Source organism: Sinohyriopsis cumingii, chromosome 9 (genome assembly GCF_028554795.1).
Source record: "Sinohyriopsis cumingii isolate HCF-2022 chromosome 9, ASM2855479v2, whole genome shotgun sequence".
In the NCBI taxonomy this organism is placed as follows: domain Eukaryota; kingdom Metazoa; phylum Mollusca; class Bivalvia; order Unionida; family Unionidae; genus Sinohyriopsis; species Sinohyriopsis cumingii.
Genome location: NC_142969.1, coordinates 28,621,549 through 28,649,255, shown reverse-complemented (window position 1 = coordinate 28,649,255; position 27,707 = coordinate 28,621,549). Strand labels below are relative to the sequence as shown.

At 34.7% G+C, this 27,707-nt stretch overlaps 1 protein-coding gene across 1 annotated transcript in view; it reads right to left on the bottom strand.

Annotated features, from left to right (window-relative positions):
• Window positions 1-1,588: 1,588 nt before the first annotated feature.
• The window catches only part of LOC149791457 (cyclin-dependent kinase 2-like), a 27,507-nt gene continuing 1,388 nt past the window's right edge, over window positions 1,589-27,707 (bottom strand). The window contains exons 2-7 of the mRNA XM_089969426.1: window positions 26,992-27,112; window positions 19,535-19,705; window positions 16,619-16,720; window positions 10,489-10,558; window positions 5,237-5,370; window positions 1,589-1,722 (exon numbers count right to left, since the gene is read on the bottom strand). Of these exons, the coding sequence (XP_089825552.1) occupies window positions 1,618-1,722; window positions 5,237-5,370; window positions 10,489-10,558; window positions 16,619-16,720; window positions 19,535-19,705; window positions 26,992-27,112 (703 nt within the window). The 3' untranslated portion in view covers window positions 1,589-1,617. The remainder of the gene's footprint in view (window positions 1,723-5,236; window positions 5,371-10,488; window positions 10,559-16,618; window positions 16,721-19,534; window positions 19,706-26,991; window positions 27,113-27,707) is intronic.

The following is a 27,707-nucleotide window of genomic DNA, read 5'->3' as shown; positions in this document are numbered from 1 at the left end:
GCACTGTTCTTTCTGCAGGATCATGTATCAAATTAATTTGTATTCTGACATGTCTCAGATAAAATTAATATTATATCATATAATCAAACAACAAAAGGTCTGTCAACATAAAACTGATGCAACCTATTTATATGCAAACAACATGTTTATTATATGGCCAGTATTTTCCCTAGCTCTGTTAAAGAAATCATCTATTGGCTGTTTGCATAAAACACACAAATCAAAAGCAAACAGCACCAATGTGTTTGTGTACACACCATATATACTCGCAGTTAAATCAAGTCAAACTACAAACAAAAAAACAAGATCCTGATATGCCATAGCATAATGCACCTGCAGATCTGGGTCTATGTTGTTTAATTGATTATTCCTATCAAACTGCACAGACCCAAATCTGCCAGCCCATTATGCAACAGCAAATTTGGGGTCTGTGCAGTTTGCAGTTGGACTCAACCAATAAGGGAGTATATACATTATATAATTTGCAACACACTAGGTTGCATAATTGATAGGAGCATGAATGCAACTTTTGCCCATGCAGACATGGGTGGTTTCCAATTATGGAAATTCCAATAAAAATCACTCTGAGTTAGACTGCACTCAGTATAATGATTAATATCAAATTAATATCATCATTTCTGATTAAGGAAACTGCATCATATCAAATACAATGGACAGGGCCTGCATGTCGAGTCCATGATGAAACCCTTGCTGTAGAAGTGACCTTTGCTCCAAGGTCAAAAGAACGCTGCAGAATGAAATGTTTTAGCTTGATAATGATTTAACCAAATATTAAAAATATTCATCAAGGTCCTTGTTTAGAAAATAGATGCAGATGACAGAACTTGAACCAAAACCTTTATGCAAATTTTATAAAGCTGTGGCTTCAAGGTCAGGCAGACATGTGTCAAAATAAGCTTCCTACACATCCCAAGTATAAAGAAAATCTATTAGAAGGTTTAGGAAATATAAGCAAACATAATAGCTTTAACCAGAACTTTAACACGAATTATCTAGGACAGCAACAATGACCCTATGCTAAATATGGCAAACAAAAATGTAAAATGAGTGGTCTTACTTTCATGACTATTCATGCCAAGAATGATGAGAACCTATCAGAGTTATAGGATATGTAAGCAAATGAAAAACTTTAATAAAAAAACCATAAGCAAATGTTGATGCACTGCCAGCACAGAAAAAAGTGACTGTTTCATTTACCCAACCCATCCACTGTAAATGGTGCAAGTGTGCAGTGCAGCCTGGCCTGAACAATGCCTAATAACGTACAAAAATCAGACATTGCAAAGCATTCTCAATGTTGCTTACTTGCATATTTTTTTCTCTAAATGTTTTGGTCTTGTATAGTGTTCTCATAGTGGGTTCTCTAATCACTCAGGTACAGCATGTTTTCTAGCATTCTTGTATTATGTTCTTCAGATGGTTTTAACAAACAAATCAGTATGGCATACTGTTCTGCAGATTGTTATTCACCCACTGGATTCATATGATTTTACACAGAACCTAGTATTGCAAAAGTGTCCAAATGTTATTGCATAGCTTTCAAATGGAATTCAACACTCTTGAATAAAGTCCTAATGCATCTTTTGACATCAACCATTACAACATCTGGGGAGGTCGCTGTTTTAGCACATCATGGAAGAATGGATGAGTAAGTGCAGCTTTCGCAGAAATTCTTTGGCTTGGTTCATACTTCAGCATTTTCTGAAAGATGCATGGAAAATTTTGTTGAACCCTAGAGATGATCAAAAAAAGGTTAATATATTTCTGTTGAAGTTGTCACACAACATACATACTGGAATATATTCTGCATTCATTCAGTACTTTGACATTGAAGATTTTCTTGACATACTCCTAAGCTAATGGAGAAAAACCTTCAAGTTATAAATATGTTAGAAATGAACTGAAATCAAACATTTTGTAATAATTTACAATTTTATTCTTAAATAATGACAACCACAGAACTTAATTTAACCTCAACTTTCACCTGAAAAATACATATTGGGTATACTATCCCGACTCGGTCCAAGTAATCCCAAATCTGAACTTGCCAGGATTTCACTTTGACTTTCTTTTAAACCTGCATTATTTTAGTGTAAAGAATGCAAGGTGTATAGATAAGTAAATGATTTTTATTATTTCGTTATTAATACAGCTTTTGCAAATGGAAAATTCAAGTGTAAAATCAAAAGGTACAGTCTAACTAGAGCAAAGTTAATGGAAAATAAACACGAGAGTTGGAGGCCATCTTTTGTAATGGCAAACAAGTTCATCGACCAATGGAATTTTTCTGACTCTGCAAGTCCAATATTAAAATACACAAAATACCTGCCATATTTTCAAAATTATCAAAAACTCCTGTTACTATACAACTTTGTTAACTGCAATAAACAGCAAACCTGAAAATAGGCAAATGCTGTCAAAAATAGGTGTCAAATACTCAAAGGCAAATCCTCTTAATCTATAACATTTTCAGGTGAATATTTGATTTATTGCTCTCATATTTTCCAGACCCAAATCTTCTTTTAAGAATACAGCAGTTGTTCAAGATGTTGAAAATTGATGAGATTTTACTCACTCACTAGAGTTTCACATTTATATGGTTGGCCATAAAATCATTAATTCTCTGTGTAACTGAAGGCAAGAGAAGTGGCCAGATTTGAACAGAAGTTGATTTTTTAACCTGGTATCTACTGTTCATGCCTGTAAACTTTGGTTTTATAACTAAATACATGCAAATTTCACTATTCTGGACAGAAAATCATTGCTGTAAGTTACAGAAACAGGGAATGGGTGGGGGTGGGGCTAGGTGTCTATTTGTGCCAAGGTGAGGTCAACTTCTCTTTGCCTGGTAGTTTGACCCTCAGTTCCCTATTACACTATGAAATAAATAACAGGACAATTCATGTGCCAGATCACATGTGCAAAAGAGGCCAGAATTTGACATCCAAGAGGTGCAGAAAAATCAATGATCATATGTACAGTGGTCCCCCTCTTGAATGGCCAACCTGACCAGCAGCCACCCACTTCTTATGACCAGAATCCTTAAGCACCAACGAGTTTGTGTTCAAAAGGACCCCTCAAGAATGGCCACCCGTCTAACACATAGAGTAGCCAGCATATTAGTACAAAAATGAAAATGTTTCCCTCGCAAGCAGCCACATTTTACTTCAAATGTGTCCAGAACCAATAAATAATTCATACTATAAGGCAAGGGATCAGATTATCTCTATCACCGATACCCGTCTCCCAATTTCAGGTTACCATTACTGAAAGAAGTGTTGGCTAAAGTACATATATCACTAAGATCAATATTATATAATTATCTATAAAAGCTGACATTTACAGGAAATGGACTCAACAATGTCGAGTTTTGGGCTTCACACATGTGTCAAGTTCTTCTCTTTGATGAATACATCTATTGCTCCTTTTACAAAGAAGGCATTTCATCCACTCAATAAAAGCTTTGTCTGCATAATTAAATCACATACAGTTAGCAACATCTGAATAAATCATTACCAAACATTATCATGTCATCACGTAAAACGGAGACATATTACTTTACGGGGAGTAGGGAGGGAGAACTTGCAGAACAATTTTATGTAGAAAAGACTTGAATAAAACAATTGTATGTAGAAAAGACTTGAATAAAACAATGTCATAACTGATAAGGAGGTTATTCAGCAGCAGTGGAGAAATGGAGCAAGTGGAAAGAGAATTATGTATGTACCAAGATTTAAATGACATTGTTGAATGGTTTTGCAATGTGCATGACAACAATACCAGCTCACATATCACGCTTATGCCAAGAATAAGAACTATTAATTATATTCAGTTGAAATAAGTCTGTTCTTAAGACAAGAAGAACCTTTTAATAATTAATGTTACTTTTAAACGAAGATATTAAATGAAGATATTAAATTATTTGAAGTATGTAACTTTCTTGCTACATACATTACATATACTTCTCACAAAAAATGTAGTCCCCTTCTGGAAAGGCCACCCGTCTTATAAGGCCACTTTTGCGGTGCAGAAGGGGTAGCTGTACATGAGGGGGACCACTGTACTGTATTGAGTGCACGATGTTCATATATTTAACTGAGGAATTTTTCAGGAAAGGAATTGGCACACATATACAGAAATATTGCCATTCTTCATTGAAAGCTTAATCCCATTCAAACTCCTGTTCCAAACATTTCAACTCTGCATCTACAAGACCAAGATGAAAATGAGCTGGTGAGTTACCACTGAAATATTCATTCATTCCATCCTTCACAATTAGTGATACTGTACCATGAATGATTCTGAACTTGGCTAACACTTCAGGCCGGCCACAAGAAACTAACTTTTTAGCTGTATTTACAGATATATGGAAAACATCTAATCCAACAGTGCTGATTTTCATGCACAAACTGGATTACCTATCAAGAGGAAAATTTCACAAAGTTTAAAAAGCCTAACTCCAGTCACATACCTGTTCTTTAAAAGTATGGCATAACTAGTCAAATGCAGTTTCCTGGTGGCCCACAAAACATACCTGACAATACTATCTTTCTCTAATAAAATAATCTGTGATACAAAGCTTAGAATGATGCTAAGTGCAAATACCCAAACTACACCTTTCCACCACCAGCTTTCCATGTTTAAATTTGAAACTCCAATCAACCGTTAATGAATTTTGTCCTAGGTAATGTGAGATCTGTTACACAATGACATCTGGTATGTTAAGCTTTCCTCACAAAGAGGATGTCTGCTTTCCAAACTGTTAGACACCTGGACAGTTTGCACTACATAATGCATGTACATGTTTTTTTAAATCCAATTAGCATGAAATTTTATTATCAAAAAAATCAGTCTATAAAGAAGTGAACATATTTTCCAAAGAAAATGCTATACTAATATGCAGGCATGGTTAACTCACTTCAAGCAATCTGAAAACTTTACTCAACATCGCTGGCACATATTGGACTCCATCTAGCACCATCATGGAGTCCATGCATATATTTCATTAGTTACCAAATCATGGATAGTAGTTGGCAACTGAACTTGTTTTATCTCAATTTATTTAAATTCCTATAGAAATGTTAGCATATACCCAACTTCACATGTAATACACACACACACACACAAATGGAGCCTAAAAAGGTGGAAAGAAAATAGACCCAATTAAATAATGTTAATGCATGCTATCAGTACTGCATTCTAAATCTTAATTCACCTGAAGCAAATCTTTTCCTTCGGCACTAAGGTGGGGAACAATATTACCAACATCTTGGGAGGCCCATTTGGGGAAAGTAGATTTGTAGTCTGGAAGTTGTGACACTCCAGGCCATGTGCTTTCATCAGGAGTTCCTAGAAAATATACAAGTACATGGCTTGGGAGCATGAAAAATGACACTACAGTATAGACAATACTGCCAGATCAAAGAATTTCAACCAAATTAAAATTACAATCAATCAATGAGATTCCAACCTTCGACTTCTTAAATGTTCCCTCCAAAAAATGCATTATAGTACAAACAATATCACTAAATGACACTAATGTGCAGTTGTAGAGTGACTTTGAGTGCTGTTTAATGACATGCTTGCAGAATTCTGGCCACTATATGTGCATTTTACTGTAGAAATAAACCTCAACTTGGCAAACACCTATTTTAAGAAACCATTTAATACCATGGTTCTCAAGCTTTTGTAAAGATAAATTTCCAGGTCATTTCCAGGATGAAATTATTTTTTTCAAGGTGTGCATATGATCATTACTGAATGGAATTAAAAAACATTTTAGATTACAAAATATGCATTTTCTAAATAAAAAGATGTTTCTCTTTCAATACTATCCAAAAACATTGAAGTAAGAAAAGATGAGCATGTAAAAAACCAAAAAATGTATCACACGAAACAAGTTTAATTATATTACTATAAATTGGCATGTAAAGTCATTTCAATGTACAGAATACAAATTCTAACTTTATTTTGCTGCATTATGTCGCTAAGTGGAAACAACATAATGAACATAAATTGTTTTGTTTCCTTTCAAATGTTTAATTCTAAAGAATCTATATCAATATATATGTGTGTGTATGTACATACATATATATATATATATATATATATATATATATATATATATAGATGCATCTCATAGAAAGTAACATTTCCTATTACAGTATAAAAACAAAACAATAAAAGCAAATAATTATAATCTTTTCTTGTAACGAGGAGTTAAACCCTGAATTTACCTGTGCCAATAAAATCCGAAACAAGATTTTTCAAACAACCTGACCTCCTTAAGACGATCTGGTTAAAAGCAATTAAAAAGGGTTGATTTAAATTCTGACAAAAGACCTTCTAAATTATATACTGTTGTACAAACAAGGACTGAATTTTCTGTAAACTCAACTTGTCTTCTTGTAATTCGTTAAAAGAGTCCCCAAACCTGTATTGATACAGGGGCTCAAATCGTTTTTTAATAAATAATACAAGGGATGATGATTTCTCATTACAGCTCTGAGATTCAACAATTTGGACTACAAATTTGGTTTAAAATGAATAGCAGTCCATTTTCTAATCAAGTTTCCTTCAAATATTCCCACCCCATTTTTCATATTTGGACATATAGGTTGGGGTGTGGGGTCGTTGCAATTGCATATTGAAAATTTGGAAATTGCGTCCACCGTGTGGTAGCGACATATGGTAGTCACTTACCAACGGGCCTAGAAAATTTAAACTTGTGTTATTTCGACTTGTATGTGCATGAAATCAATAGGAAAATGGTACATTTTCTCAGAAATGGCAAGGATTATAATCGGTATGTCTTTATTCCACTGAAAGACTAGACGAAACTGCAGCATTGATGAAACCTGAAACTGTACTCGCCATCTGCATTACTAGTCACTTCACAAATCTCAAATGACGACATTGGAAGTACATTAGTCACGTGATATCAACAATGAACTCCATTTTAATGTTGTTGTAGAGAAATTAAATAATATTAAATGAAAGTCAGAAACTTCTTGTAAAAACAAGCAATCTGGCCAGTCTGATTTATCATGCAGAGAGCACATGTCAATGTGGTAGTCACATGATACAACAAAACTCCAGAAGTTGTTCTCAGAATATATAAATATGGAAAATTGTGTGTTCTTTCGTTTTTGTATTTTTATCACAACCAGTATACGACTTTCATTTAATACCTTTTTCTTCAGTTTTTATCTACAACATTTGAAAATGTGGGTTGTTAGATTTGTATACTCATGTGACTAGCAATGCAAGTCGCAAGTACTAACATTTGAAGTTTGCAAGGCCATCTGGTAAGCGGCTACGCTTTGCCACCACGATGTTTGCCTCTTGTGATGCTAGACTGGTTTTCGTACCTTCCACGTAAGGAAAGATATAGATATCAAACTGACTTTGAAAATAAAATTCTACTAGACAAATCTAATCCACTTAGCGTTTGGATTGACTCAGCATATACGTTTATTGCAAGCACCCAAATGATCCATACTGCACCCTCTGAATATTCAGGTTAGAATGTGATTACGACTCAATTACATGATTGTTTCGGACATCAAGTGGTGGCGGAAAATTCTCTGGTTTTTCCAGACTTTCATCAATATTTGCAAAATTCCAGGACTTTTCATGGTCGGGAAAAAAATTATAATTTCTCCCGACTTTTTCCCGGTAGCGTGGAAACTCTGTATCGATTTCATGCATGTATCACTCGATCAAACGATGTTTAAAGTTTGCTAGGCCATCTGGTAAGTGGCTACGCTTTGCTACCACCACGTTGGCCTCTTGCGATGCTAGACGGGTTTTCATACCTTCCATGTGAGGAAAGATATGGATATCGAGCTGACTTTGAAAATAAAAGTCTACTAGACAAATCTAATCCACTAGGCGTTTGGATTGACTCGGCATATATGATTATTGCAAGCAACGAAATGATCCATACCGAACCCTCCAAATATTCTGGTTAGAACTAGATCAATTTAACTCACAATCAGTTTAGTTACGTATCAATTACGTGATTGTTTCGGGTATCAATTGGTGGCAGAAAATTCCTGGGCTTTTCCAGACTTTCATCAATATTTGCAAAATTTCAGGACTTTTCACAGTCCAGAAAAAAAATTATCATTCCTCCTGATTTTTTCCAAATTTCACAGTAGCATGGGAACCCTGTAATATACTTCCCAGGGGTGGATGCTTAAAACTGGTTTAAGTGCAACAGTTTCAGCTTCTTCTGATGATTATTATGGATTAACCGAAATGTAATTGAAAAAAAAATGGTATCTAGTCCTTATAAATCCAATCCTAAAATCTTAATCTGAAATAGACAAAGGAATATATTTTCACTCATAAAGCAACTTAAGGTATCTCCAACATTGATGAAACACAATTTAAAACACACACATATACACAAGTCGAACTCTTTGATAGAGCTCCAGACACACAGACAATCTGCATCACTGGCTACACAAATCCAAACATTTTCAAGAACTACTGCAAAGCCAGCAAAAATCAGAAATGTGTTATGTCAATCTGGTTTCTTCTAATTTTGTCAAATACCCACAAGCCATCCCAGTTGAATTAAACATGTGATTGCAAGCAAAAACTCATGCATTTACCAACCAAAGTGATTCATTCATCAGTCCACATGCTTTTCCACAAGATTTCCATGTAGCGTATCATTGTACCTTAGTGATAGCAACAACTGCCATATATCCAGGACAGAAAATATAATGTAACCCCTTGACAGGGATTTCCTTGTCTCAGTCCAAACCCCCACATACATTCCATCAGTCTCAGTACTCAATAGTAAACTATGATTGCTGTGCCAAAATGCACAGGGGGCCCTGAGTGGCCGAGTTTTCTAAAGAGCTCACCGTTACGGATCACTGCCATCTCACCTCTGTCTGCGTCAGTTCGAGTCTCAGATTCGGCTAATGTGGTTATGTGAGAAAGCTTGCCAGTAGCTTCTCGTGGGTCGGTGGTTCTTTCCGGGGGTTTTCCGGGTTCTTCCTCCACCATTAATACTGGCCGCCATGTATAGCCTATCTTGTGCTGAAAAATGGCATTAAACCATACAACAACAACAACAACCAAAATGCACAAATCAAGCCAAACAGTCCTTTTCTAAATAAATCTTTAAACTTTTATCATGAACAAATAAAAGTGAAATTCACCTAAATTAAATAGTTACTTGATATTAAATACTGATGGTAACTAAATTTAAAATCATATGTAAGTAAAGAGCAAAACTGAATGAGATAATGCAATGTTATTGCAATATACTGATTGAAGAAGATATCACCTATTGTTCTTATTTTATTGAAATAAAATAACTCTGAACAACAAAGAAACAATTAGGTGATAGATAATGCTAAGAAAGATGACATGAGTACACTCAACTAGCTAATAGCCATTTGCAATAGCAGTTGACCAAGAAATTAGTCACTAGGATTTTCTCCAATGCTACTGACTGCACATCTTATGAAAATAAATGTTTCAAGCTTTCTCTAGTTTATACCATAATCCATACTGATCAAACATCTGCATCATTTGTTCAGAATTAAAAGGCCCCAAGACCAAGACATTGGGTAAAACTCAATTAAAATCTGCTCTGCATTTTATTTGACCCTAAAGTTTTGGACATGTCTTTCTACCTTTAGTAATAGCAGCTATAACCAATGGCAGAAAAGCTATCATTTGTAAAGCTCAAGCAATATGACCTTCTGTCAAATTAAGTCAAGTTCTGTCAAGCGTTTATTTAAAACTTATTGTAATTTTTTATATTTCAGTCATAGCAACCATATCGGAAGGCAGATGGGCATCATTCACGAGAAATTAAAAGCTCTATATGCCAGAATCATGGTTCCATCAAATATGGTCAAATTCTGAAGAGCAGATTTTGAGAAGTAGTTAATGAAAGGTTTTCCTATTTATAGTAACAATGGCTTTTTTTGATGGTGCATCATATCATTTGAAAAACTGTGAAAGCCATGCATGCCAGAAATTTTCATTTATGTCAAAAGTATTTTAATATTTCAATTTACCGTTTGCAGCAGACGCTACCATAACTTTTCTCATCCAAATTTTGTTGTTGTTGTTGTAGGGTTTAATGCCATTTTTCAGCACACGATAGGCTATACATGGCGGCCAGTATTAATGGTGGAGGAAGAACACGGGAAAACCCCAGAAAGAACCACTGACCCACGAGAAGCTACTGGCAAACTTTCTCACATACCCACATTGGCTGAATCCAAGACTCGAACCTGTGCAGACAGAGGTGAGATGGCAGTGATCCATAACGGAGAGCACTTTAGACCACTTGGCCACTTGGGGCCCCCATCCAAATTTTGATGTGTGTATTTTAAGGATTCTTACTAACAGTCAACACTACTGTAACTTTTCTCATCAAAATTAGATGTCTATATCTTTTGGATTTAATGTCTGTATCTTCTGGATTCTTACCTAAAGTTCGGAATATCCTGAAAAGTTGATCGATTTCTGAATCTCCAGGGAACAATGGTCTTCTTGTAATCTGTGAAATAAACACATTCATGATTGTATTTAAGAATTTGACAAACACAAATTTAGAGTTCAAAAGAATGTTATGCTTTGCTTGCTCTGCTGTGGCATAACACAAAATCTTACAAAGTAATTAGAGCACGAAAAGTGGTTCATTGCAACCTTATATTAACCGTGGTGAGTGATTATGTCCATTAAGCCTCAAGACTGTATAGAGAACAGTATCAGAGAAACTGCACAAAATGAAAAAAAAACCCACAAAAAACATTGGAGATGAAAATTTGGTCACTGACTTTTCCTGGTTGTGAAGAGCATTATCAAAGAGAGATATATATATATATATATATATATATATATATATATATATATATATATATATATATATATATATATATATCTATGTATGTATGTATGTATGTATATATATATATATATATATATATATATATATATATATATATATATATATATATATATATATACACCGCTCCCTCGATAACTCGCGCCCGGATAACTCGCGATCCCGCTTATAATGCGGTGTCCTTCTTGGCTCCCGATTTTTTCCAGAGAAAATGTATTTAAAATATCTTTAAAATATGCTGCACATGAAAAAATTACGATAAGAATTGATAAATTAAACCTTGATACTTTGCTCGTTTTATCATCGAAAATGGTGATTAATGCCCGTAAAAATATAATCTATATTTTGAAATTTGCAAGTTCTAAAGAAGAATTAATTTCAGAGATCTCGAAAACGCTTAATTACGCGTATTTGGACGCCAATTTTTGATCTGGGATGCAGAAAATCACTGAGGCAGGAGTCCTCCGCACGCATGTAATAGGTGCACGGGAAAATTCAAAGATTTGCCCGTCCTGTTTCAGCCACCTGCTTTGTGGGAAAATGTGTTGATCAGTTAACAGTGCTGCTATTTACAATGACAGAATTCAGTGACTGAAAGACTCTTTGATGTACTGTTGCCATTTTATAAGAGTACATTAAAAAAAAAAAAGAACATGATGTAACAGCTAGGCGGCTAGTTCAAAGGCTTTGACTAGCAGAAAATGTACTGATATTTAGCGACTGAATTCAGAGGCAGAAAGACCCAGTTTTAAAATCCTAGCAAGACCTGTGTTTAAAGATATCATATATTATGTAAGTTTTTATGATAAATAGTTGTCAGTATACTGTAAATGAACAGTCTGGTGAAATAGCGATCAATGAAAACTTATGGTAAATGCTAACAGGTGGCAACAGAGAATGAAATAAACACCAATTAGACGTCTTCCTGTGTGAAAGTCACGTTCTAATCCTTTAATTCCGTTTCAATGTAAACATTATAATCACAACATATTCTGTTCATTGAAAACATGAAAAGAGTCAATCGACTGTCACATCGAAACCCGTGAGTACTTCTGTGAGAACCTAATTACATGTACATGCCGGCTTTGTTTTGATCAACAACTTGGGAAGTGTTTGTTGCATTGAAAAAAAATCGATTACAAGAGACCTCGGGTGCTGGATTAAGGGTCTTGGAGCTGCCTTTGACGTAAAGCAAAACAGTAACAGAGACAACGACGATGATAGTGACTTCGAATGTTTCAGTGAAACTGATGTCATTAATGCCGAGGCTGTTTGGGAGAAATTCGTACAGACTCATGGTCCTGAGATGGTCGTTTCTCTTGATGATATGAAGGAGTGGATTTGTGATGACAATGATTGCCCCACAGCCGAATACATGTCAGATGAAACTATAATTATTTCTATAGCGAACAAATTTGCAGCAGAAGACGATTCTAACTGGAGTAACACAAGTGTTGAAAGTGATGCAGACGCAGATGTTGCACCCCCCACCCCTCTGCACAGGAAGCAATCAAATATTTTGATATTGCCGTAAGGTGGCTGGAGACCCAAAATGTTGACTACGTAAAGCTCATGCAGTTGAGAAATCTGAGGGATTTTGCTTGGCGGCAGAGAAACCAAGAGTAACACACACGCACAAAAATAACTGATTTTTTCAAAAAGTGAATTGATATTTGTCAAGCGTGGCACAAACGGCAAGTATTAACTTGTTCTAATTTACGTTGTTTTAAATTTGTAGACCAATTAAATATGTTAGTACTGATTAACCCTTGTTTTTATTGTTTTCCATTTTACTTCTATCACATTCAAATCTATTTATCTATCGTTCAATCGACACTGTTTCTCGAAAAGAGCCGATCTTTTGTATATAAAAAAACGTCTAATTTGGATCAAACAATAAAACTAGAATGTATCCAATTCAACATAAAAATTAGTGACGTAGTACACAATGTGTGAAGTGGTACACATGTTAAGCGAACGGAAACCGCGTGGAATAATGTTTTCGATGATCGCCTCAATATACTGTAATTTATCCTGAAATTAATGTTGTCCTATGAGGAAATAATAAAGTACACCGTTATGAAGAGATATTTATTAACAGTTAATCTCAGAACGATTAGAAAGTGAGTATTCAACAGTAAAATCTGCCTACCCCCCCCCCTTATTTCTCCGTTATGTCATCAATGACTTTATTGGTTTTGGGCTTATTTTATAGGTCCCTCGATAACTCGCGCCTCACTTATAGTGCGGTCGATGTTTCTGGACCCCGATGTGCGCGAGTTATCGAGGGAGTGGTGTGTGTGTATATATATATATATATATATATATATATATATATATATATATATATATATATATATGCTCATTATAATGCAAATATTTATCCAATGACATATGTCGAGGGTGGCAGTATCAAGGGTTTTGACTTAACCAATGATATAAAAAGATAGATAAAAAGTAGGAAGTTAAATATTCAATATAAATAGTAATAAATATACAATAAAAATGATTTAATAAGGTACAATCAGTTATATTCAATCAATTATAAACTTTAAATCCTGTGTCATTCAATCAGTTTTAATGAGACAAGAAATCTAAACCTACTGCAGTAGCTAATAATGCATGACCATGTTTGAAAAGAGTCACTATTTTCATGATTCCAAATTCAGGATCTCAAATTAAAACTGAGTCATTCAAACTATTCCAAAGAAAGGTTCAAGAAGATTATAGAGACTAGCACATATGCCCACTACATGGTCAATAGCATTGAAATTTGCAGAGATTATTTGTTATTTCAATGACCATGACCTTTGACCTTTTAACTCTGAAAACAACAGGGTTTATCCATACCCAAATTTGACCTTTTGACTCTTATACTCACCGAATATGGTACAGAACTTCAGTTTTTGTGCAGAAATCATTTTCTTTTTTCTTCAAAAAGTGACCAAAACTTTTTAAGCATCTGAACCACACAAAAACTGATAAGGTTCAAGCCATTCACAAAATTTGGTAACTGTAGATCAAAAACTCAAGTTATTATGTGGAAACAATTATTCTTCTTCCAGTCAGAGACCTTGACACTTGACCTTTTGATTAGAATCTGTAGGTACCTATAAATATTAATAGGGAACAATGCTGATCCATTCACTTAAACCAAGTGAAAACTATCCACAAAGTTTGGTAACTGCAGATGGAAGACAATTCTATTGTGCAGAAACTATCTTTTTTCCAGTTGCAATGACCTTGACCCCAAAAGTATGTACACACCAGCAAGATACTTATGCTCCTCTTCTGATAATCTTATATTCATTATTCCCACTATGAAAACAAAGTGATATGGACAACGTTCTTTTGCATACCAGGGCCCAGCAACCTGGAGCGAATTGCCCACTGAACTTAGACATAAAGAGACAGTGATCCCAATCAAGAGCGCTCTTAAAACTCACCTATTTTGACTGCAATAACAAACTTAAAGCCCTAATAATGTTTCCTACCTTAAATATTTTCTGTATGTTTTTATGTTTTTTAATTTCATGGTGTTTGTTTCTTCTAATCATATCATTATATATGTTTTTTTATGTTATAGGTGTTGTCTAATGTTGTAAAGCACTTAGAGCTTCTAAAGATTAGGCGCTTTACAAACTCCTCATTATCATTATTATTATTATTAATAGAGTTGTTTCTTATCCCAAGTTAACACCATTTACATAGTTTGGTAACAATAGATAATCAAGAACGTGTGGAAACTATTTTTCTACTTTCAGTTGCAGTGACATTGACCTTTTACCTTGTTATCATGAAAAAAATAGGGTTTTTCCCAACACAAATAGCTAGTCATCCAAAAGATTGATAACTGGAAATAAGCTAGTTATTGTGCAAGAATTAAATTTGGAACAGATGGAACATAATATGCTGCACCTTCTGGCAGGCATAATTCTTTTTACCAGGAATCCTCTCATCTTGGAATCCTATGTTCTGGAAGCGATCCTCAATGACTTCAATATTTTCACATGCATATTTACTGTTTGAAAAACAGTAAAAGACTGTATCATAAATTAATGCCTGGAGCAATGAATCAGCATTTTAACAAAAAGCAACTAGTGTAGAAAATGGCATACATGTCCAAATTTTAGACTGGCAGATGGCAGTATGCAATGGTGATTTTATGATGCAGGATTATCTGGTCGGGAAATTTGTTAAGGAAATATTTTTGGCAATAACTGAGGGTGGCTGTTAAACTGGACTTTATTAGCATCTTTTAAGATGACTTTCTTGTATACAGACAGTAGTGCAATGTATGTAAAAATTTTATTATTAAGCATGTTTAATAACCATGTATTAAAGACAAGGAGTTACCATCTAAAATTCATACAATTTCTATTACAATAAATTTTAACATTCAAACTTCATTTTTATATAAAATATGTATATCAGTGTATGTTACATGTAATTGTCAAGTTCATACCATGGGTCTGAGTGGTCAAATGTGTGATTTGGAATTTTTAATGTAGATCAACAATTTTTCAGTCATATTGCTAAATTATCTGCAGTGTGGCAGTTTATAGTGAGGTCTAGCAATGGGGCTTCATGCTAGTCATGAGGCATCGTGTCCCACCCAGTCACATTATCCTGAAACCAGGCCGACCTGTCTTAACAATAACCTCTTAATGCTGAGCGCCAAATGAGGCAGCTGCTAATACCATTTTTATATGTCTTTATTATGACTCAGCCGGGGTTCAAACCCATAACCTCCCGCATTATGAGTGGTCATATCTGAAACCAGTATATTTCAACCAGTGTGAAGTTGGACACTGGCCTTCTATTCATATACTTTTAAGTACAAGGCCTTGTCTGGTTAAAATGTTGGTGATCTGCATTATATTGCGTGCCCAGTGTTTACATGTCATCCTTAATCATAAGACATAAAGGGGCTGACTCAGACCCTTTAATTTATATGATTAATTTTCACCAAAAAGTCTTCATAATAACCTAAAAAAACCTAGAATAGCTTTCATCTCAAGTTTAACAGCTTGATTTTTTTTTTTTACCTCCAATAGGCCTAAACTGAATGTAGATTTCAACAAAATCTTATGGTAATGAAATTAAAATGAAATTCAATTGCAAATCCATACTTTAAGAATTAAAAAGAAAGCTTTTTTGATTCTTTGAAGTTTCAAGTTCAAAGAAGATCGATCACCTGCAAGTAGGCTAAAACAAGCAAAAAAGATAATAAAATTGGTAAAAAGGAAAGACAGTTTAGAAAATGTAATTTCTTCCAAACAAGTACAATTCTGATAGTACAGACCCTGATATACTTGAAATGAACAGTTGTCATTACAGAACATGATAATTCCACAGGATGCAATGTCTTTCCTGCTCTGCCAAGGCACATCCTAAATACTCAGCAGTCATTGGAGCATGAAAAGTTATGCTTCTGCCAACCATGACATCATCAGAAAAGTAATACCCATGTCTTGCAGGTGAGACAAAAATGGTGGGCTAACCATTTAGGCAAAGATGCAGTCACTATTATTTTTTTCTCACCTGTGATATGTAGTACCATCCATAATAAATACACCTATAAAGTTTCATAACTGTCAAGGCATGAATATAAAACAGTAAAATGCAAATGCTTGTGGTTGATGCTTATGCCATCCATAACATCATACAAGATACCTATGTCTTGCAAGCAAAACAAAATAGTGGGCTAACCATTTCAGCAAAGATGCAGCCAAGACTCCAAACATCAACAGGTGTAGAGTAGAATCTGCTTCCCAAAAGGATTTCTGGGGCTCTATACCATAACGTCACAACCTACAAAAGCATGTTAATTCAGCTGATATAGTTTTACCTCAAATGAAACTTTAGCTACTAATATAGCTTTGCATGGCAAATTACCATGCTTTATTACAAGTAACCATGACTGCTATAGCCAAGATAGTGACCCAGGGAATCAAAGACAAAACTTAAATATATTATGTGTCACTTCCCAAAAATGCATGTACACAGCTTGGTAAAATATTTCAAAATGTCACTGTAATAACAATTTTTGTATATCTGACCTCTGGTCCCCTCACAAGGACCCCATGGCAAAGGCACAAAAATCATACATCTCTCACAGATACTAGTTAATCAGCCAGTGGACAGCCAATCTGAGTTTAACAACAAAAATATATCTGGCAAAAAATATATATCCAGACCTACCAACCCTAACAAGGCTGTCACAGTAGGGTAACTGAATTATTTTCTGTTAAGTTTGACCAGTTTTCAGCAAGGTGTAACAAAAAGTCATGTACTGTTATTGTAAAGTTTAAACATGCATTTAAAAAAATCATTTATTCAAAGCCATCGCAGCAAATAAAAATATTATGTTCCACTGAAAAGTTTGTAAAGTTTAAAAATCACAATTAAGCAGTCATTATCGATTTGTATAAATGATTATGTTAGATTTGTGATAGGAACAGGCCTTAACCATGGGTTGGGAATATAAAGCAAAGTCTCTGATGTCAAAGTGCTGAAGGTACTGATGCTCTACTAGCAGACCTGCCAACCCTGACAAGTTCGTCTCAGTAAGGCAGTTGATTTAATTCTGTAAGTTTGACCAGTTTTCAGTAAGGTGTAACAAAATATTGTAAACTTCTATTGTAAAGCTGGAAAATGTAATTAAAAGTTTGGTATTCGGAACGAGCAGCAACGATAAACATTATGCTCAACTGAAAAGTTTGTAAAGTACATGTAGACTTTATTCACCACTAGTACAAATTTTAGTTCCAAACCCTATACAGCTCAATGGCTTGTTGCTGTCTCTCAATCTGATGTAATTCCTGGAAATTCTTTTTCCATTTCACATGACGACAGCAATCATGTTTCCCGCCATGAGTCATATTCAAACTGGCACATGATGTCCAATAAACAGAACTGTGCCCCTTCCAGCTTTTATTCACAAGAATCTGAATATTCCTTTTTATTTTTCCCATGTTGATTATCAACACTTTTCAAGAGGCTTATTTTCCTTTTCGTCTTAAACATGCATCTCTTGCTGGACGTCACTTTAAAAAAAATTATATGATCGCGTAAACAAAGAGGTGCAGATTAAACTGTCTGATGTGCTGATGTAAAGTTAGTCTGGTTTCCTGACCAATTTCACTAATTCGAATATGAAACCCAGATCCAAATCAAACACAGATGAATAAATTTTCTGAATTTTTGGGCAATTATCATATGTCCATAGTTTTTGCTTTTATGCCGTTAAGTCCATATTTTAAGGGTAATTTTTGTAGGATTTATGGCAAAATCGTAAGAGTTGGCAGGTCCGTACTAGGCAAAAAGAATTCAAAACAAGACCGTTTCTTCCTTTTAACTGCTGAGCGGTGAAATCATCTCCATTATTCTTTAGCGATAACAAGATTTTCAAATTCACTGCTTTGGTGCACATATTGGTTGTTAGCTCAGCACCATTTTCATTTAGGGCCAAGGAGTCATTAAAAGTCTCTTGGTGAAAACCCAATGTCATAATGATCATCCATTTACAAGGAGTAGTGACAACAAGACTATGAGGACAGTCACCATGGCAGACATACTGGCTCTATGACTGGCACCAAGTCTATTTAGGATCAAATATGCATCATAAGAAATCTATTGGTGAAAACCCTATATTGATAAATTCATCCTTTTGTGAAGAGCAGAGATAAAAACTTTCAACATAGCCACCATGATGGCAATATTAAGAGTTTTTCATCAAGGACCAACTCGACAATATAAGAACTCACCTGACGTAAACCTCAAGTTAAGACAAGTTTCCATTTAAAAGGAATAGTGAAAACAAGATTTTCAAGATGGCCACATATTGGACATCATATCAGCACCATTAGGACCAACAACATTTTTCACTGAAAGCTGATTCAGGAGAAGTAGTGATAATGAGATTTTCAACCTGGCCATTATGGGTGCCATATTTTTTTCTTCTTTTTTTATACATCAGATTGACACCATTCTCATTACGAAGTAAACAAACAACATAAGACGTCTTTTGTTGAAAAGTCAATGGCAATTTGATTAAAGAGAAATAGCAATAACAAGATTTTCAAGATGGCTGTTGTGACAGCTATACTGGGCATTATATTGGCACATTATTCATTAAAGATCCACAAGACATAAGAAAATCTTTCAGTGAAAAGCTCAAATTGATAGAACCACCCATTCAGAAAGAGTAGCAATAGTCAATCATATTCAAGTTAGGTACATTAGCAATCAACAAAATGACAACAGGATAACAAACATATCTGATTGCAATTCATTGCAATAAAAATACAAATTGGGTGGTTGAAAATTTGGGGGTTATGTCTGATTATTTGTAATGTTTGCCATGGGAATTCACTGCCTCTGTTAGTGTGATATATTTGTGTGGTTATAATACTGTGTAAGAAACTCCACATCACAATAAAATAAATCAAACGGTTAATTATGCATTAAATCAAAGATTACTCTTGAAAAAAGAATAACTTAATTGCGAACTGGGGAATTAAAATGTCAACATTATTCAGTCAAAATTCGGCAACTACTTGTCAAATGATAGCACCAACATAAAGCCAGCATATGAAATGACTCCATGAATTTTCTTTGATTCACCTCATGTGTGTAAGTCCTGACTGGTACACCAAAAGCACGTGCCAACCCAAAATCGGCCAGTTTTATGTTTCCTTCCACATCTATCAGTAGGTTCTGAGGCTTCAGATCTCTGTGGAGGACTCTGTGGGCATGACAGAAGGCAATTCCTTGTAGCAGCTGGTGAAGATAGCTCTGTAATTATACAAGGCAAGAATGAAGGATGAGGCCTCAAGCCCCTTCCTAAGCAAGAAACTTTTTAGTCTAGTCTGCTTTTTATTTAGCTAAAAAGTAAATAAACTTAAACAAGGAATTTATAGTAAAGGCTTTATCACTGAGCTTAATCCAGCGTCGATACAAAATGCGCCCAGAATAGTTGCCATACTGACTTTTAGAGAAAGTTTACTTCGCTATTTGCAAGTTGATCTCATACCACTTTTATTGGCCACTGAATGATTTTGTATTCTGAGTATAAAACCAACCCTTGTGTCTATTTTCTGTTGAAATAAAAAGTAACGTAAAACAGGTTTAACACAGTATTTTCATTCTTTTTGATCAACTTTTGTGTGAAAAGTTTCAATCAACAATATTTCTTGCCTAAATTCACAGTCAAAGCTGAACAAAATTGAGTGAATTCCATGTTTCTGAAACCAAACTACAAGCAATTATAACTCCAATGAGGTTTGAAGATTGCTTGCTAGTAAAGGTATAATTTATTTTATATCTTTCAATATCGTAAATTCTGTCCTCTACACAAAACTCACTTCTCAATAAAAAAAATGAATGCAGCATACAGCCTGGTTTAAGTAAAGCAAGAGGCCCAAATCAGTCTGATATTGCTCTCTTAGGTAGCTGGCATGTCAGTTTGTGAATGAACATTCAGACATTGGTATTTGCCAACAAAAAAAAGTAAATTCAAAATAATCGACCTGGAAAATTCCTCCACCAGCATTCTAAAACAAGCTGAAAATATAGCCAGGCAAGTAAGATTTTGTTTAATTTGAGCTAAATATACTATATTAGACTTAATACTCCCGCTGTGCCCTTAAAAAAATAATCTTTCAGGTAAATTCCTAGTTTTCATTAAACATGTAAGTTCATACTAGAAGAGTTAGCTCCCTTAGTCTATGATGAGCATTCACTCAAGGACTTTTCAAGGAGTTTTACAAGTTTTCAGGGGAGCATGTTCTGTTCCATGTTTTACTTTGCTGATCCCTGCAAAAATATATATGCATATAAAAGGAGAAAAAAAATCATAGCTAATCAGCATGCCACTACAGCAAAGGGATACTACTCCATCTAGTAACTACTTGTGGCACATGTCATCTGAGTTACCCGATTTTGATGGATTTATTATCTTTGGAAAATATACAAAACCCAAAAATTCAGAATTTATAAAATTTATTCACTTCTGACATTCTGGGTTCCCTAAGATACATTTATGGACTTTTTCAAGGATAAAACAAACTTTTGTATGCAACATTTCAAATTCAAGTAGTTTTCAATGTTGTACAAACCAGCTCTCTCCCTCTCAATAAAATGCACATTGAACCAGACTCTCATGTTAGACATAAACCAAGCTAGAGTCAAGTAAATGTCTTTAAAATGAGTATAACTCTCAAAAACACATCTCTGCAAATGATTATAACACTCAAAAACATGCCTTTGCAAAAGATTATAACACTTAAAAAAACTCTTTGCAAAAAATTCTAACAAAAACACGTCTTTGCATAAGATTGTAACACTCAAAAACTGGTCTTTGCAAAAGATTATAACACTCAAAAACATGTCTTTGCAAATTACTATAACAAACAAAAAATTAGGCTTATCTAAAATCTGGTAATGTCATTGATTATTGCACCACAGATTACATTCATTGGGACCTTGTTTACTTCAGAGAAAGGAAAGTAATAGTTGCGTTGACGCAATAAAACGTAATTGATGTGAAACGTTCACCTACACAAGCATATAGAGTACATGCAGAGAAATACAGTGCAAAGTGGAGACAAAACATGCCAAAGAAAATATTAATAAGCTAGGCAGGTCTCAATCGTTTCCTTACAATTTTCAGAGCATTATATATCACATGCTGTAATTGGATATCAGTCTGATTCATGTGGTGGAAATAACTGGCACTGTGAAATGTATGAGAAAATAAGCAAAAGAATTGTAAATGTAGAAGATAAAAAACAAATAGTAACTACTAAAGAATGTTTTCAAATCAAAGTCAATGAAAAATGTTTTCATGTTTGCTGCTTTTGTCATTTATGAAATGGTACAAAAAGGATTTAATCAAGATAACACTTTAAAAAAATATTCATATTAAGTTAATTTGAAAAAAATTATTTTAAAAACAATAGCTAGATTAATAAATAGTTCTATATCACATACTAAATATTATGGGTTAAATGACACACCTGTGTAATGTATCAACATGATTCACATAGCACAGCTATGATGCAATACATCATTGATACACATATCAATATGATGACCTTTTCGTCTTTAAAAGGTCTGCCAGTAGTAGTGTGGTGCCATTTGATTTCATTCCCACCAAAGAAAAAGAAACTTATATGAATGTAAGCCTGGCATTACACTTTACCATATAGATAATTGTAATATACCATCATTAAATGAAAGAAAGAAAGAATGAAAATATATAAAAATCAGCACATGTGCAAAACAACTAATTTAAAATAAATGTCAATTACTAAACAGAGTTGGCAATAAGGAATCAGGGTGGTGAATAATGTAATAACTGTAAAAAGGATGAATTAATCTTGGTACATGTACGGTTTCTAAACAGATGTAGCTTTAGACTTTAGATCTGAACTGTTGTCAAGATAAATTCACACAAGCTTTATGTACTAATACTCAATTATCATCCGACAATGGAATATTTGCTTATATTTTTCCTTTTCTTCGTATTAGTGTCATTTTCATCAGAAGTTAATTTCCTGAAAAAATATTTTGCCATTATTAAAAGTTAACATACTTTTCTGCACTCTTTTAGAGAGTCTATACTGACACTGTAGTGTTTATTATTATGGCATATCGATGAATTGAAGATATTGTCCAATCAAACTCTGGGAAAGCTTCATGATTCATATCTGCATGATCACCAATTTAATTTAAAGACCAGCACAACAAAATAGGACTTCGTTTATTTGCCTGCCAATCACAGGTGCTTTCATACATGGTTTCTTTATGCACATCAAGGTAGACTTTGGAGGGGCAGTCCTTTTCACAAGGTAATTACAATAAGGATCAACTATTAACTGATGAGACTGGCTTCATGTCTTTTTATACAAGTCTTGCCTATGCATATTGGTTATGGCTGACAAAAATATGAAAAGGGGGAGTGTCCTGGGGTCAGTAAAGCACATCACAGGGAAATATTACAGGGAGAAATGGTGTTTTAGAAGCACAGTTCCAAACCCCGTGAAAGTCTAAGGCTTCTTGCTAGATATTTCAGCTGGACATAATCCCTGTTGCTTTACTCAAAATAACACGTGAAGTCCAACAAACACAACTGACATTCCTGCCTTTCTTCCAAGAATCTGATTATCCTTTTTATATTTCTGCACTGTTTGATCTATTTTAGAGGCAGACTGTCCCTTTCCCATTTAAAGTGTTTTCATTTTGGTAGACCGCATTCATACATAATGTGATAAGCAAACAGTTTGATCATGCAGGAGTTTTGTATGAAAAACAAAAGTAGATTAAAGCATCTGATGTGAGCATGTTTTACTGACATACTCCACTGCCATTAATAAAAAACCCAGATCCAGGCCAAACTTACACAGGCCACCTACTGATCTGACCACATCGACCATATATTTTTTGTTGCTATTATTCCTTCAGTCTTTAATTTAAGGGTCATTACAGTCATATTGCATTGGTTATCATGTCTTGTATCACCCAACCAATCAAACAAACATCTAATTTATATGGGGAATTTTTTTAAATTACATGTGCTTCGGAAATAATATCACCAGTCTTAAATGATTGAATCAATAAACAAGAGACCCTCAATGGGGCTGATGCTCTACCAACTGAGAAGAATTTCCAGGAATTCCTTAGAACTGTCATAAGTTAAATCCAGCTTTAATATTCTTCAGTGATAACAAGATTTTTAAATTAGCTATTAAAGAGGACAAATTTGATTTCTGCTTGGAACCATTTTCATTTACAATCAAACAAGGCATCATAACAAGTCTTCTGGAGGAAACCCCATGTTGGTATGACTTCCCATTTTGGAACAAGTAACAATAAGATTTTCAGGATTGATGCCATGGTGGCCATATTCAATATCAGATTGGCACTAAATCTACTTAGTATCAACTAGGCATCGTAAAGTCTTTTGGTGAAAGCACAAAACTGATAGAAAGATTGTGGCCATTGTGGCAGTAATTCCTAAAAGTTGGACCAGTGCTTGGCCGAGATCAAGGGTCCCAAAAGTGTTACATATATGTCAAAAACTGAGTATATGTAAACAACATTTAGTATGCACTGGTTGCTACCTTTGAGCTTATATTTAATGAATATTTATAAAACTGACCTCAGAGATTCATATTTTGACTTAAACATGAAGAAAAAGTTGCATATATAACTTGGTGTCTTCTTCTGCACAAATTACAAGTGGATATAGGCACAAACAAGCATAATAATACACAATATCTCATTTCACAGTATCTTTAACTAAAGCTTTCTGTGAAACTTGACATAAAGGAGTAACTTTGACATATAACGAACATATATAATTGGACACCGTTATCTGTGGAACATACACAAGATTAACTTTTTCCTATTTAAAAATTCTGAAAAAATTGTATTATTTAATTTGATCTGTGCTATTTGCCAATATTCAGTGGTCAGGTATACACAAGTAAAAAATAAATATTAAATGTTATTTAACCATATTTTGTTATTACAAAAAAAAGAGATAATGTATCTTCATGTCTTGGTTATTAGCATTACCAAAAACGATAGTCCAAAAGATATAGTCAAAGCAAAATAATACTCGCTGCTTGTGGACAAATTTTGCTGCATTAAGAACAAGTACAAAAGTCATTACTAAATCCTAAGTTAAATGCAAAAACAGTAAGATGGTCAAGAAATGAAGTAGCCATGACATTGCCATCTTTACAGATTCAACCAAGCCTACATAAATCTACAGTGAAAGAACATCAATTCTTCTCAGAAACACCAATTCTAACATTAAAATTACTACAACCAAAGGTTTAATTTAACTATGATACCTTTGGTTCAGATGAAACTCCTGCTACCTGAACAAAATTGGTGTTCATCTGATCATAGTCACATTTGGTTCCACATATAGCAACTTTGGAACTCTGCAGACACAAACAATGTGCAAGTGCTTGTAGTCTAAAACCAACATCTGCACATGTTTTAATGATGTAAGGTATTGCCATGTGCCCCAATGGTTATGTTTAGAGAACTATTTGAGCGCCACAAAAAAAGTCCCCATGTGAATGGATGGATTCCGCATATAACGTTGCGGACACAAAATTCAGTACACTGAAATTATGACTCGTAGTTTCAAAATACGAACATTTATTACTAGCTGTATATGGGTAATAAAAATGTTTTAGCATATTTTATTATCTGGAGGATATTATTTTCTTCCTGGTGTCTTTGTTGTAATTATACAGAGAAATAAATAGTATACAGTTTGGTGGACACGAGTTATATGCATGACCTAATATTTCTGTGTCTTAAAGTTTGCAAAATTTTAAAGGTGGCGTTTTTCTGGCTTTTGATTATGTTATTTTGTCTCTTGTAAGTTCATAATGACGTATGTTGTTGCTTTTAACTTTGCTAAGATTACATACAGCTGCTTCAAGAAAAGTGATGATGATGATGTGACAAAATGGTGGTATAAAAATGGCAAAAAAATTCTATATAATTTACTCTCATCAATGAATGCAAAAATCCTGATAGCTGATTGTGCATGCTGGATGTATTTTGATTATTGCTGCAATTATATATCTAAATCTGGCTGCTCTATTGGACACGAGATTGACACCATCTTTATTTTCATCATAACATCTTCTGGCAAAATCCCCATGGCAGTATTATTTTTCATCCAGGAGTAGCAATAATAAGATTTTCATAATGGCCTCTGTGGTAACTATACTGGATATCAATCAGCACCAGTTTCATCTAGGGCCAACTAGACATAAGAAGTCTTTCAGTGAAAGTCCAATGTTGAGATGACCACCTGTTCAGGAGAAGGGGCCACAGGCTGCAGAGTGAACTAAATAGCTTGCCTTTACACATCTCACTTCTGTCCATTTGAGCCTGAGTACAAAGTGGGTACATGAGAAGGCTCACCAGTAGCTTCTCATGGAGTTGTTGGTTCCTTCCAAGATCTTCCTCCACTAAATATACTGGCCACAATTTATAGCCTAGTACTTGCTGAATAATGGTGTTAAGCCCCACATAACTAAATCCAAAAATCAGGATGAGTACCAATAACAAGCCACAGTGACCATCAAATCAGCAACATTTTCATTTAGGATTAACTAGACATCATCACAAGAGATCAGATGAAAATTCAATGGCAATATGACTTTCCATTCAGGAGGAGTTGTGACAATAAGGATTCCAACATGTCCACTTTGGCTGCCATAGTGGAAGTTAGAGCAACACAAACTTTTTTTTAGGACCAACTAGGCAACATCATAATTGGGGGGGGGGAGGGGCAGAGTGGCAGAGTGGTCTAAAGCGCTCTCCGTCACGGATCACTGTCATCTCACCTCTGTCAGCGTGGGTTCGAGTCTTGGGCTCGGCCAATGTGGATATGTGAGAAAGCTTGCCGGTAGTTTCTCGTGGGTAGGTGGTTCTTTCCAGGGTTTTCGCGGGTTCTTCCTCCACCATTAATACTGGCCGCCATGTATAGCCTATCTTGTGCTGAAAATGGCGTTAAACCCTATAATAACAACAAAATAATTCTTTTAGTGAAAACCCTGTGTTGATATGACCATCCATTCAGTAGAAGCAGCAGATGGCCACTGTGGCCGCCATATGGGATATCAGAAGGTACCATTTTCATTTAAGACCAAGGAAACATAAGACTTCTGATGAAATCACCACATCAATATGACCTGTTAAGAATGAAGAGCAACTATACATCATAAAAGGTCTTTTAGTGAAAACCCCATACTAATATGGCCATCCATTCAGAAGGAATAGCAATAGCAAGATTTTGAAGATGACCTGTGTCGACTATATTGGATGTCTGAACAGTGCCATTTTCGTTTAGGACCAACTGGATGAATGTGTGTGTAAACTTTCAAGGAAATCCTCCAAGTAGTTTAGGAGTAGTAATAATAAACTTATGCTACTGGACAGATGATGGACAATAGACCATCCCATACGCTCTTCTAGACTAAGGGCAGTAGTGCTAGAAAGTAAGAACTTTAAGGGAACAGACACTGAATAGCAAGGTCACTTACTTTTATGAGGGGTATTGGCAATCCTGATGCTGGGACACTGTCCATGTATTTCTTCAGATCCTGATTCAGATATTCAAATACTAGATACAGTTTCTTCTCATTGTGAACTACATCTAGCAAGCTTGGAAAAAAGAAAGATAATATCAAATCAATCATATGCCTATTTGATTATCATCCTGCTTTAACCCCATTTTTTTCTCTTATGCAACTGTTACTTTAAAATATATGCTGCAAAACTCTCTGTATTTAGAGTCGCTACTCCTATGGGCTCAATTTCAGGTCCTGAACATTGGTTTGGAAATTTCCTCTTGCTTTTACTATACTGTACCCCTCAGTTTTTGGACAAACTTAGCCCTTGATTTCAATTTTCAAATCCTACACAGAACTATGATGCTGGTTTACAAATAGTAGCTGGTCAAAATGTATTGTAATCATTAAAATACGATCCTGTGAATTGGATGCTAATGGTGGATTTTGCCATCACAAACTGAGTTTTACCACCAAAAATGAACAATAGGACCATAATCTGAAACTGAAACATAAAGCTTACATTTCTTTTGCACGTTTGATTCTCAAATGTTAGTCCAAAGAATTACTACAGAGAAATAAAAGCTAGTTGCATAAAGTTTAGATCAGACCTCAATACATCTTAGACACTTGCAAAAGGCTCGTTCTTGGCCAATGTGAGTATGTGAGAAAGCTTGCCAGAAGATTTC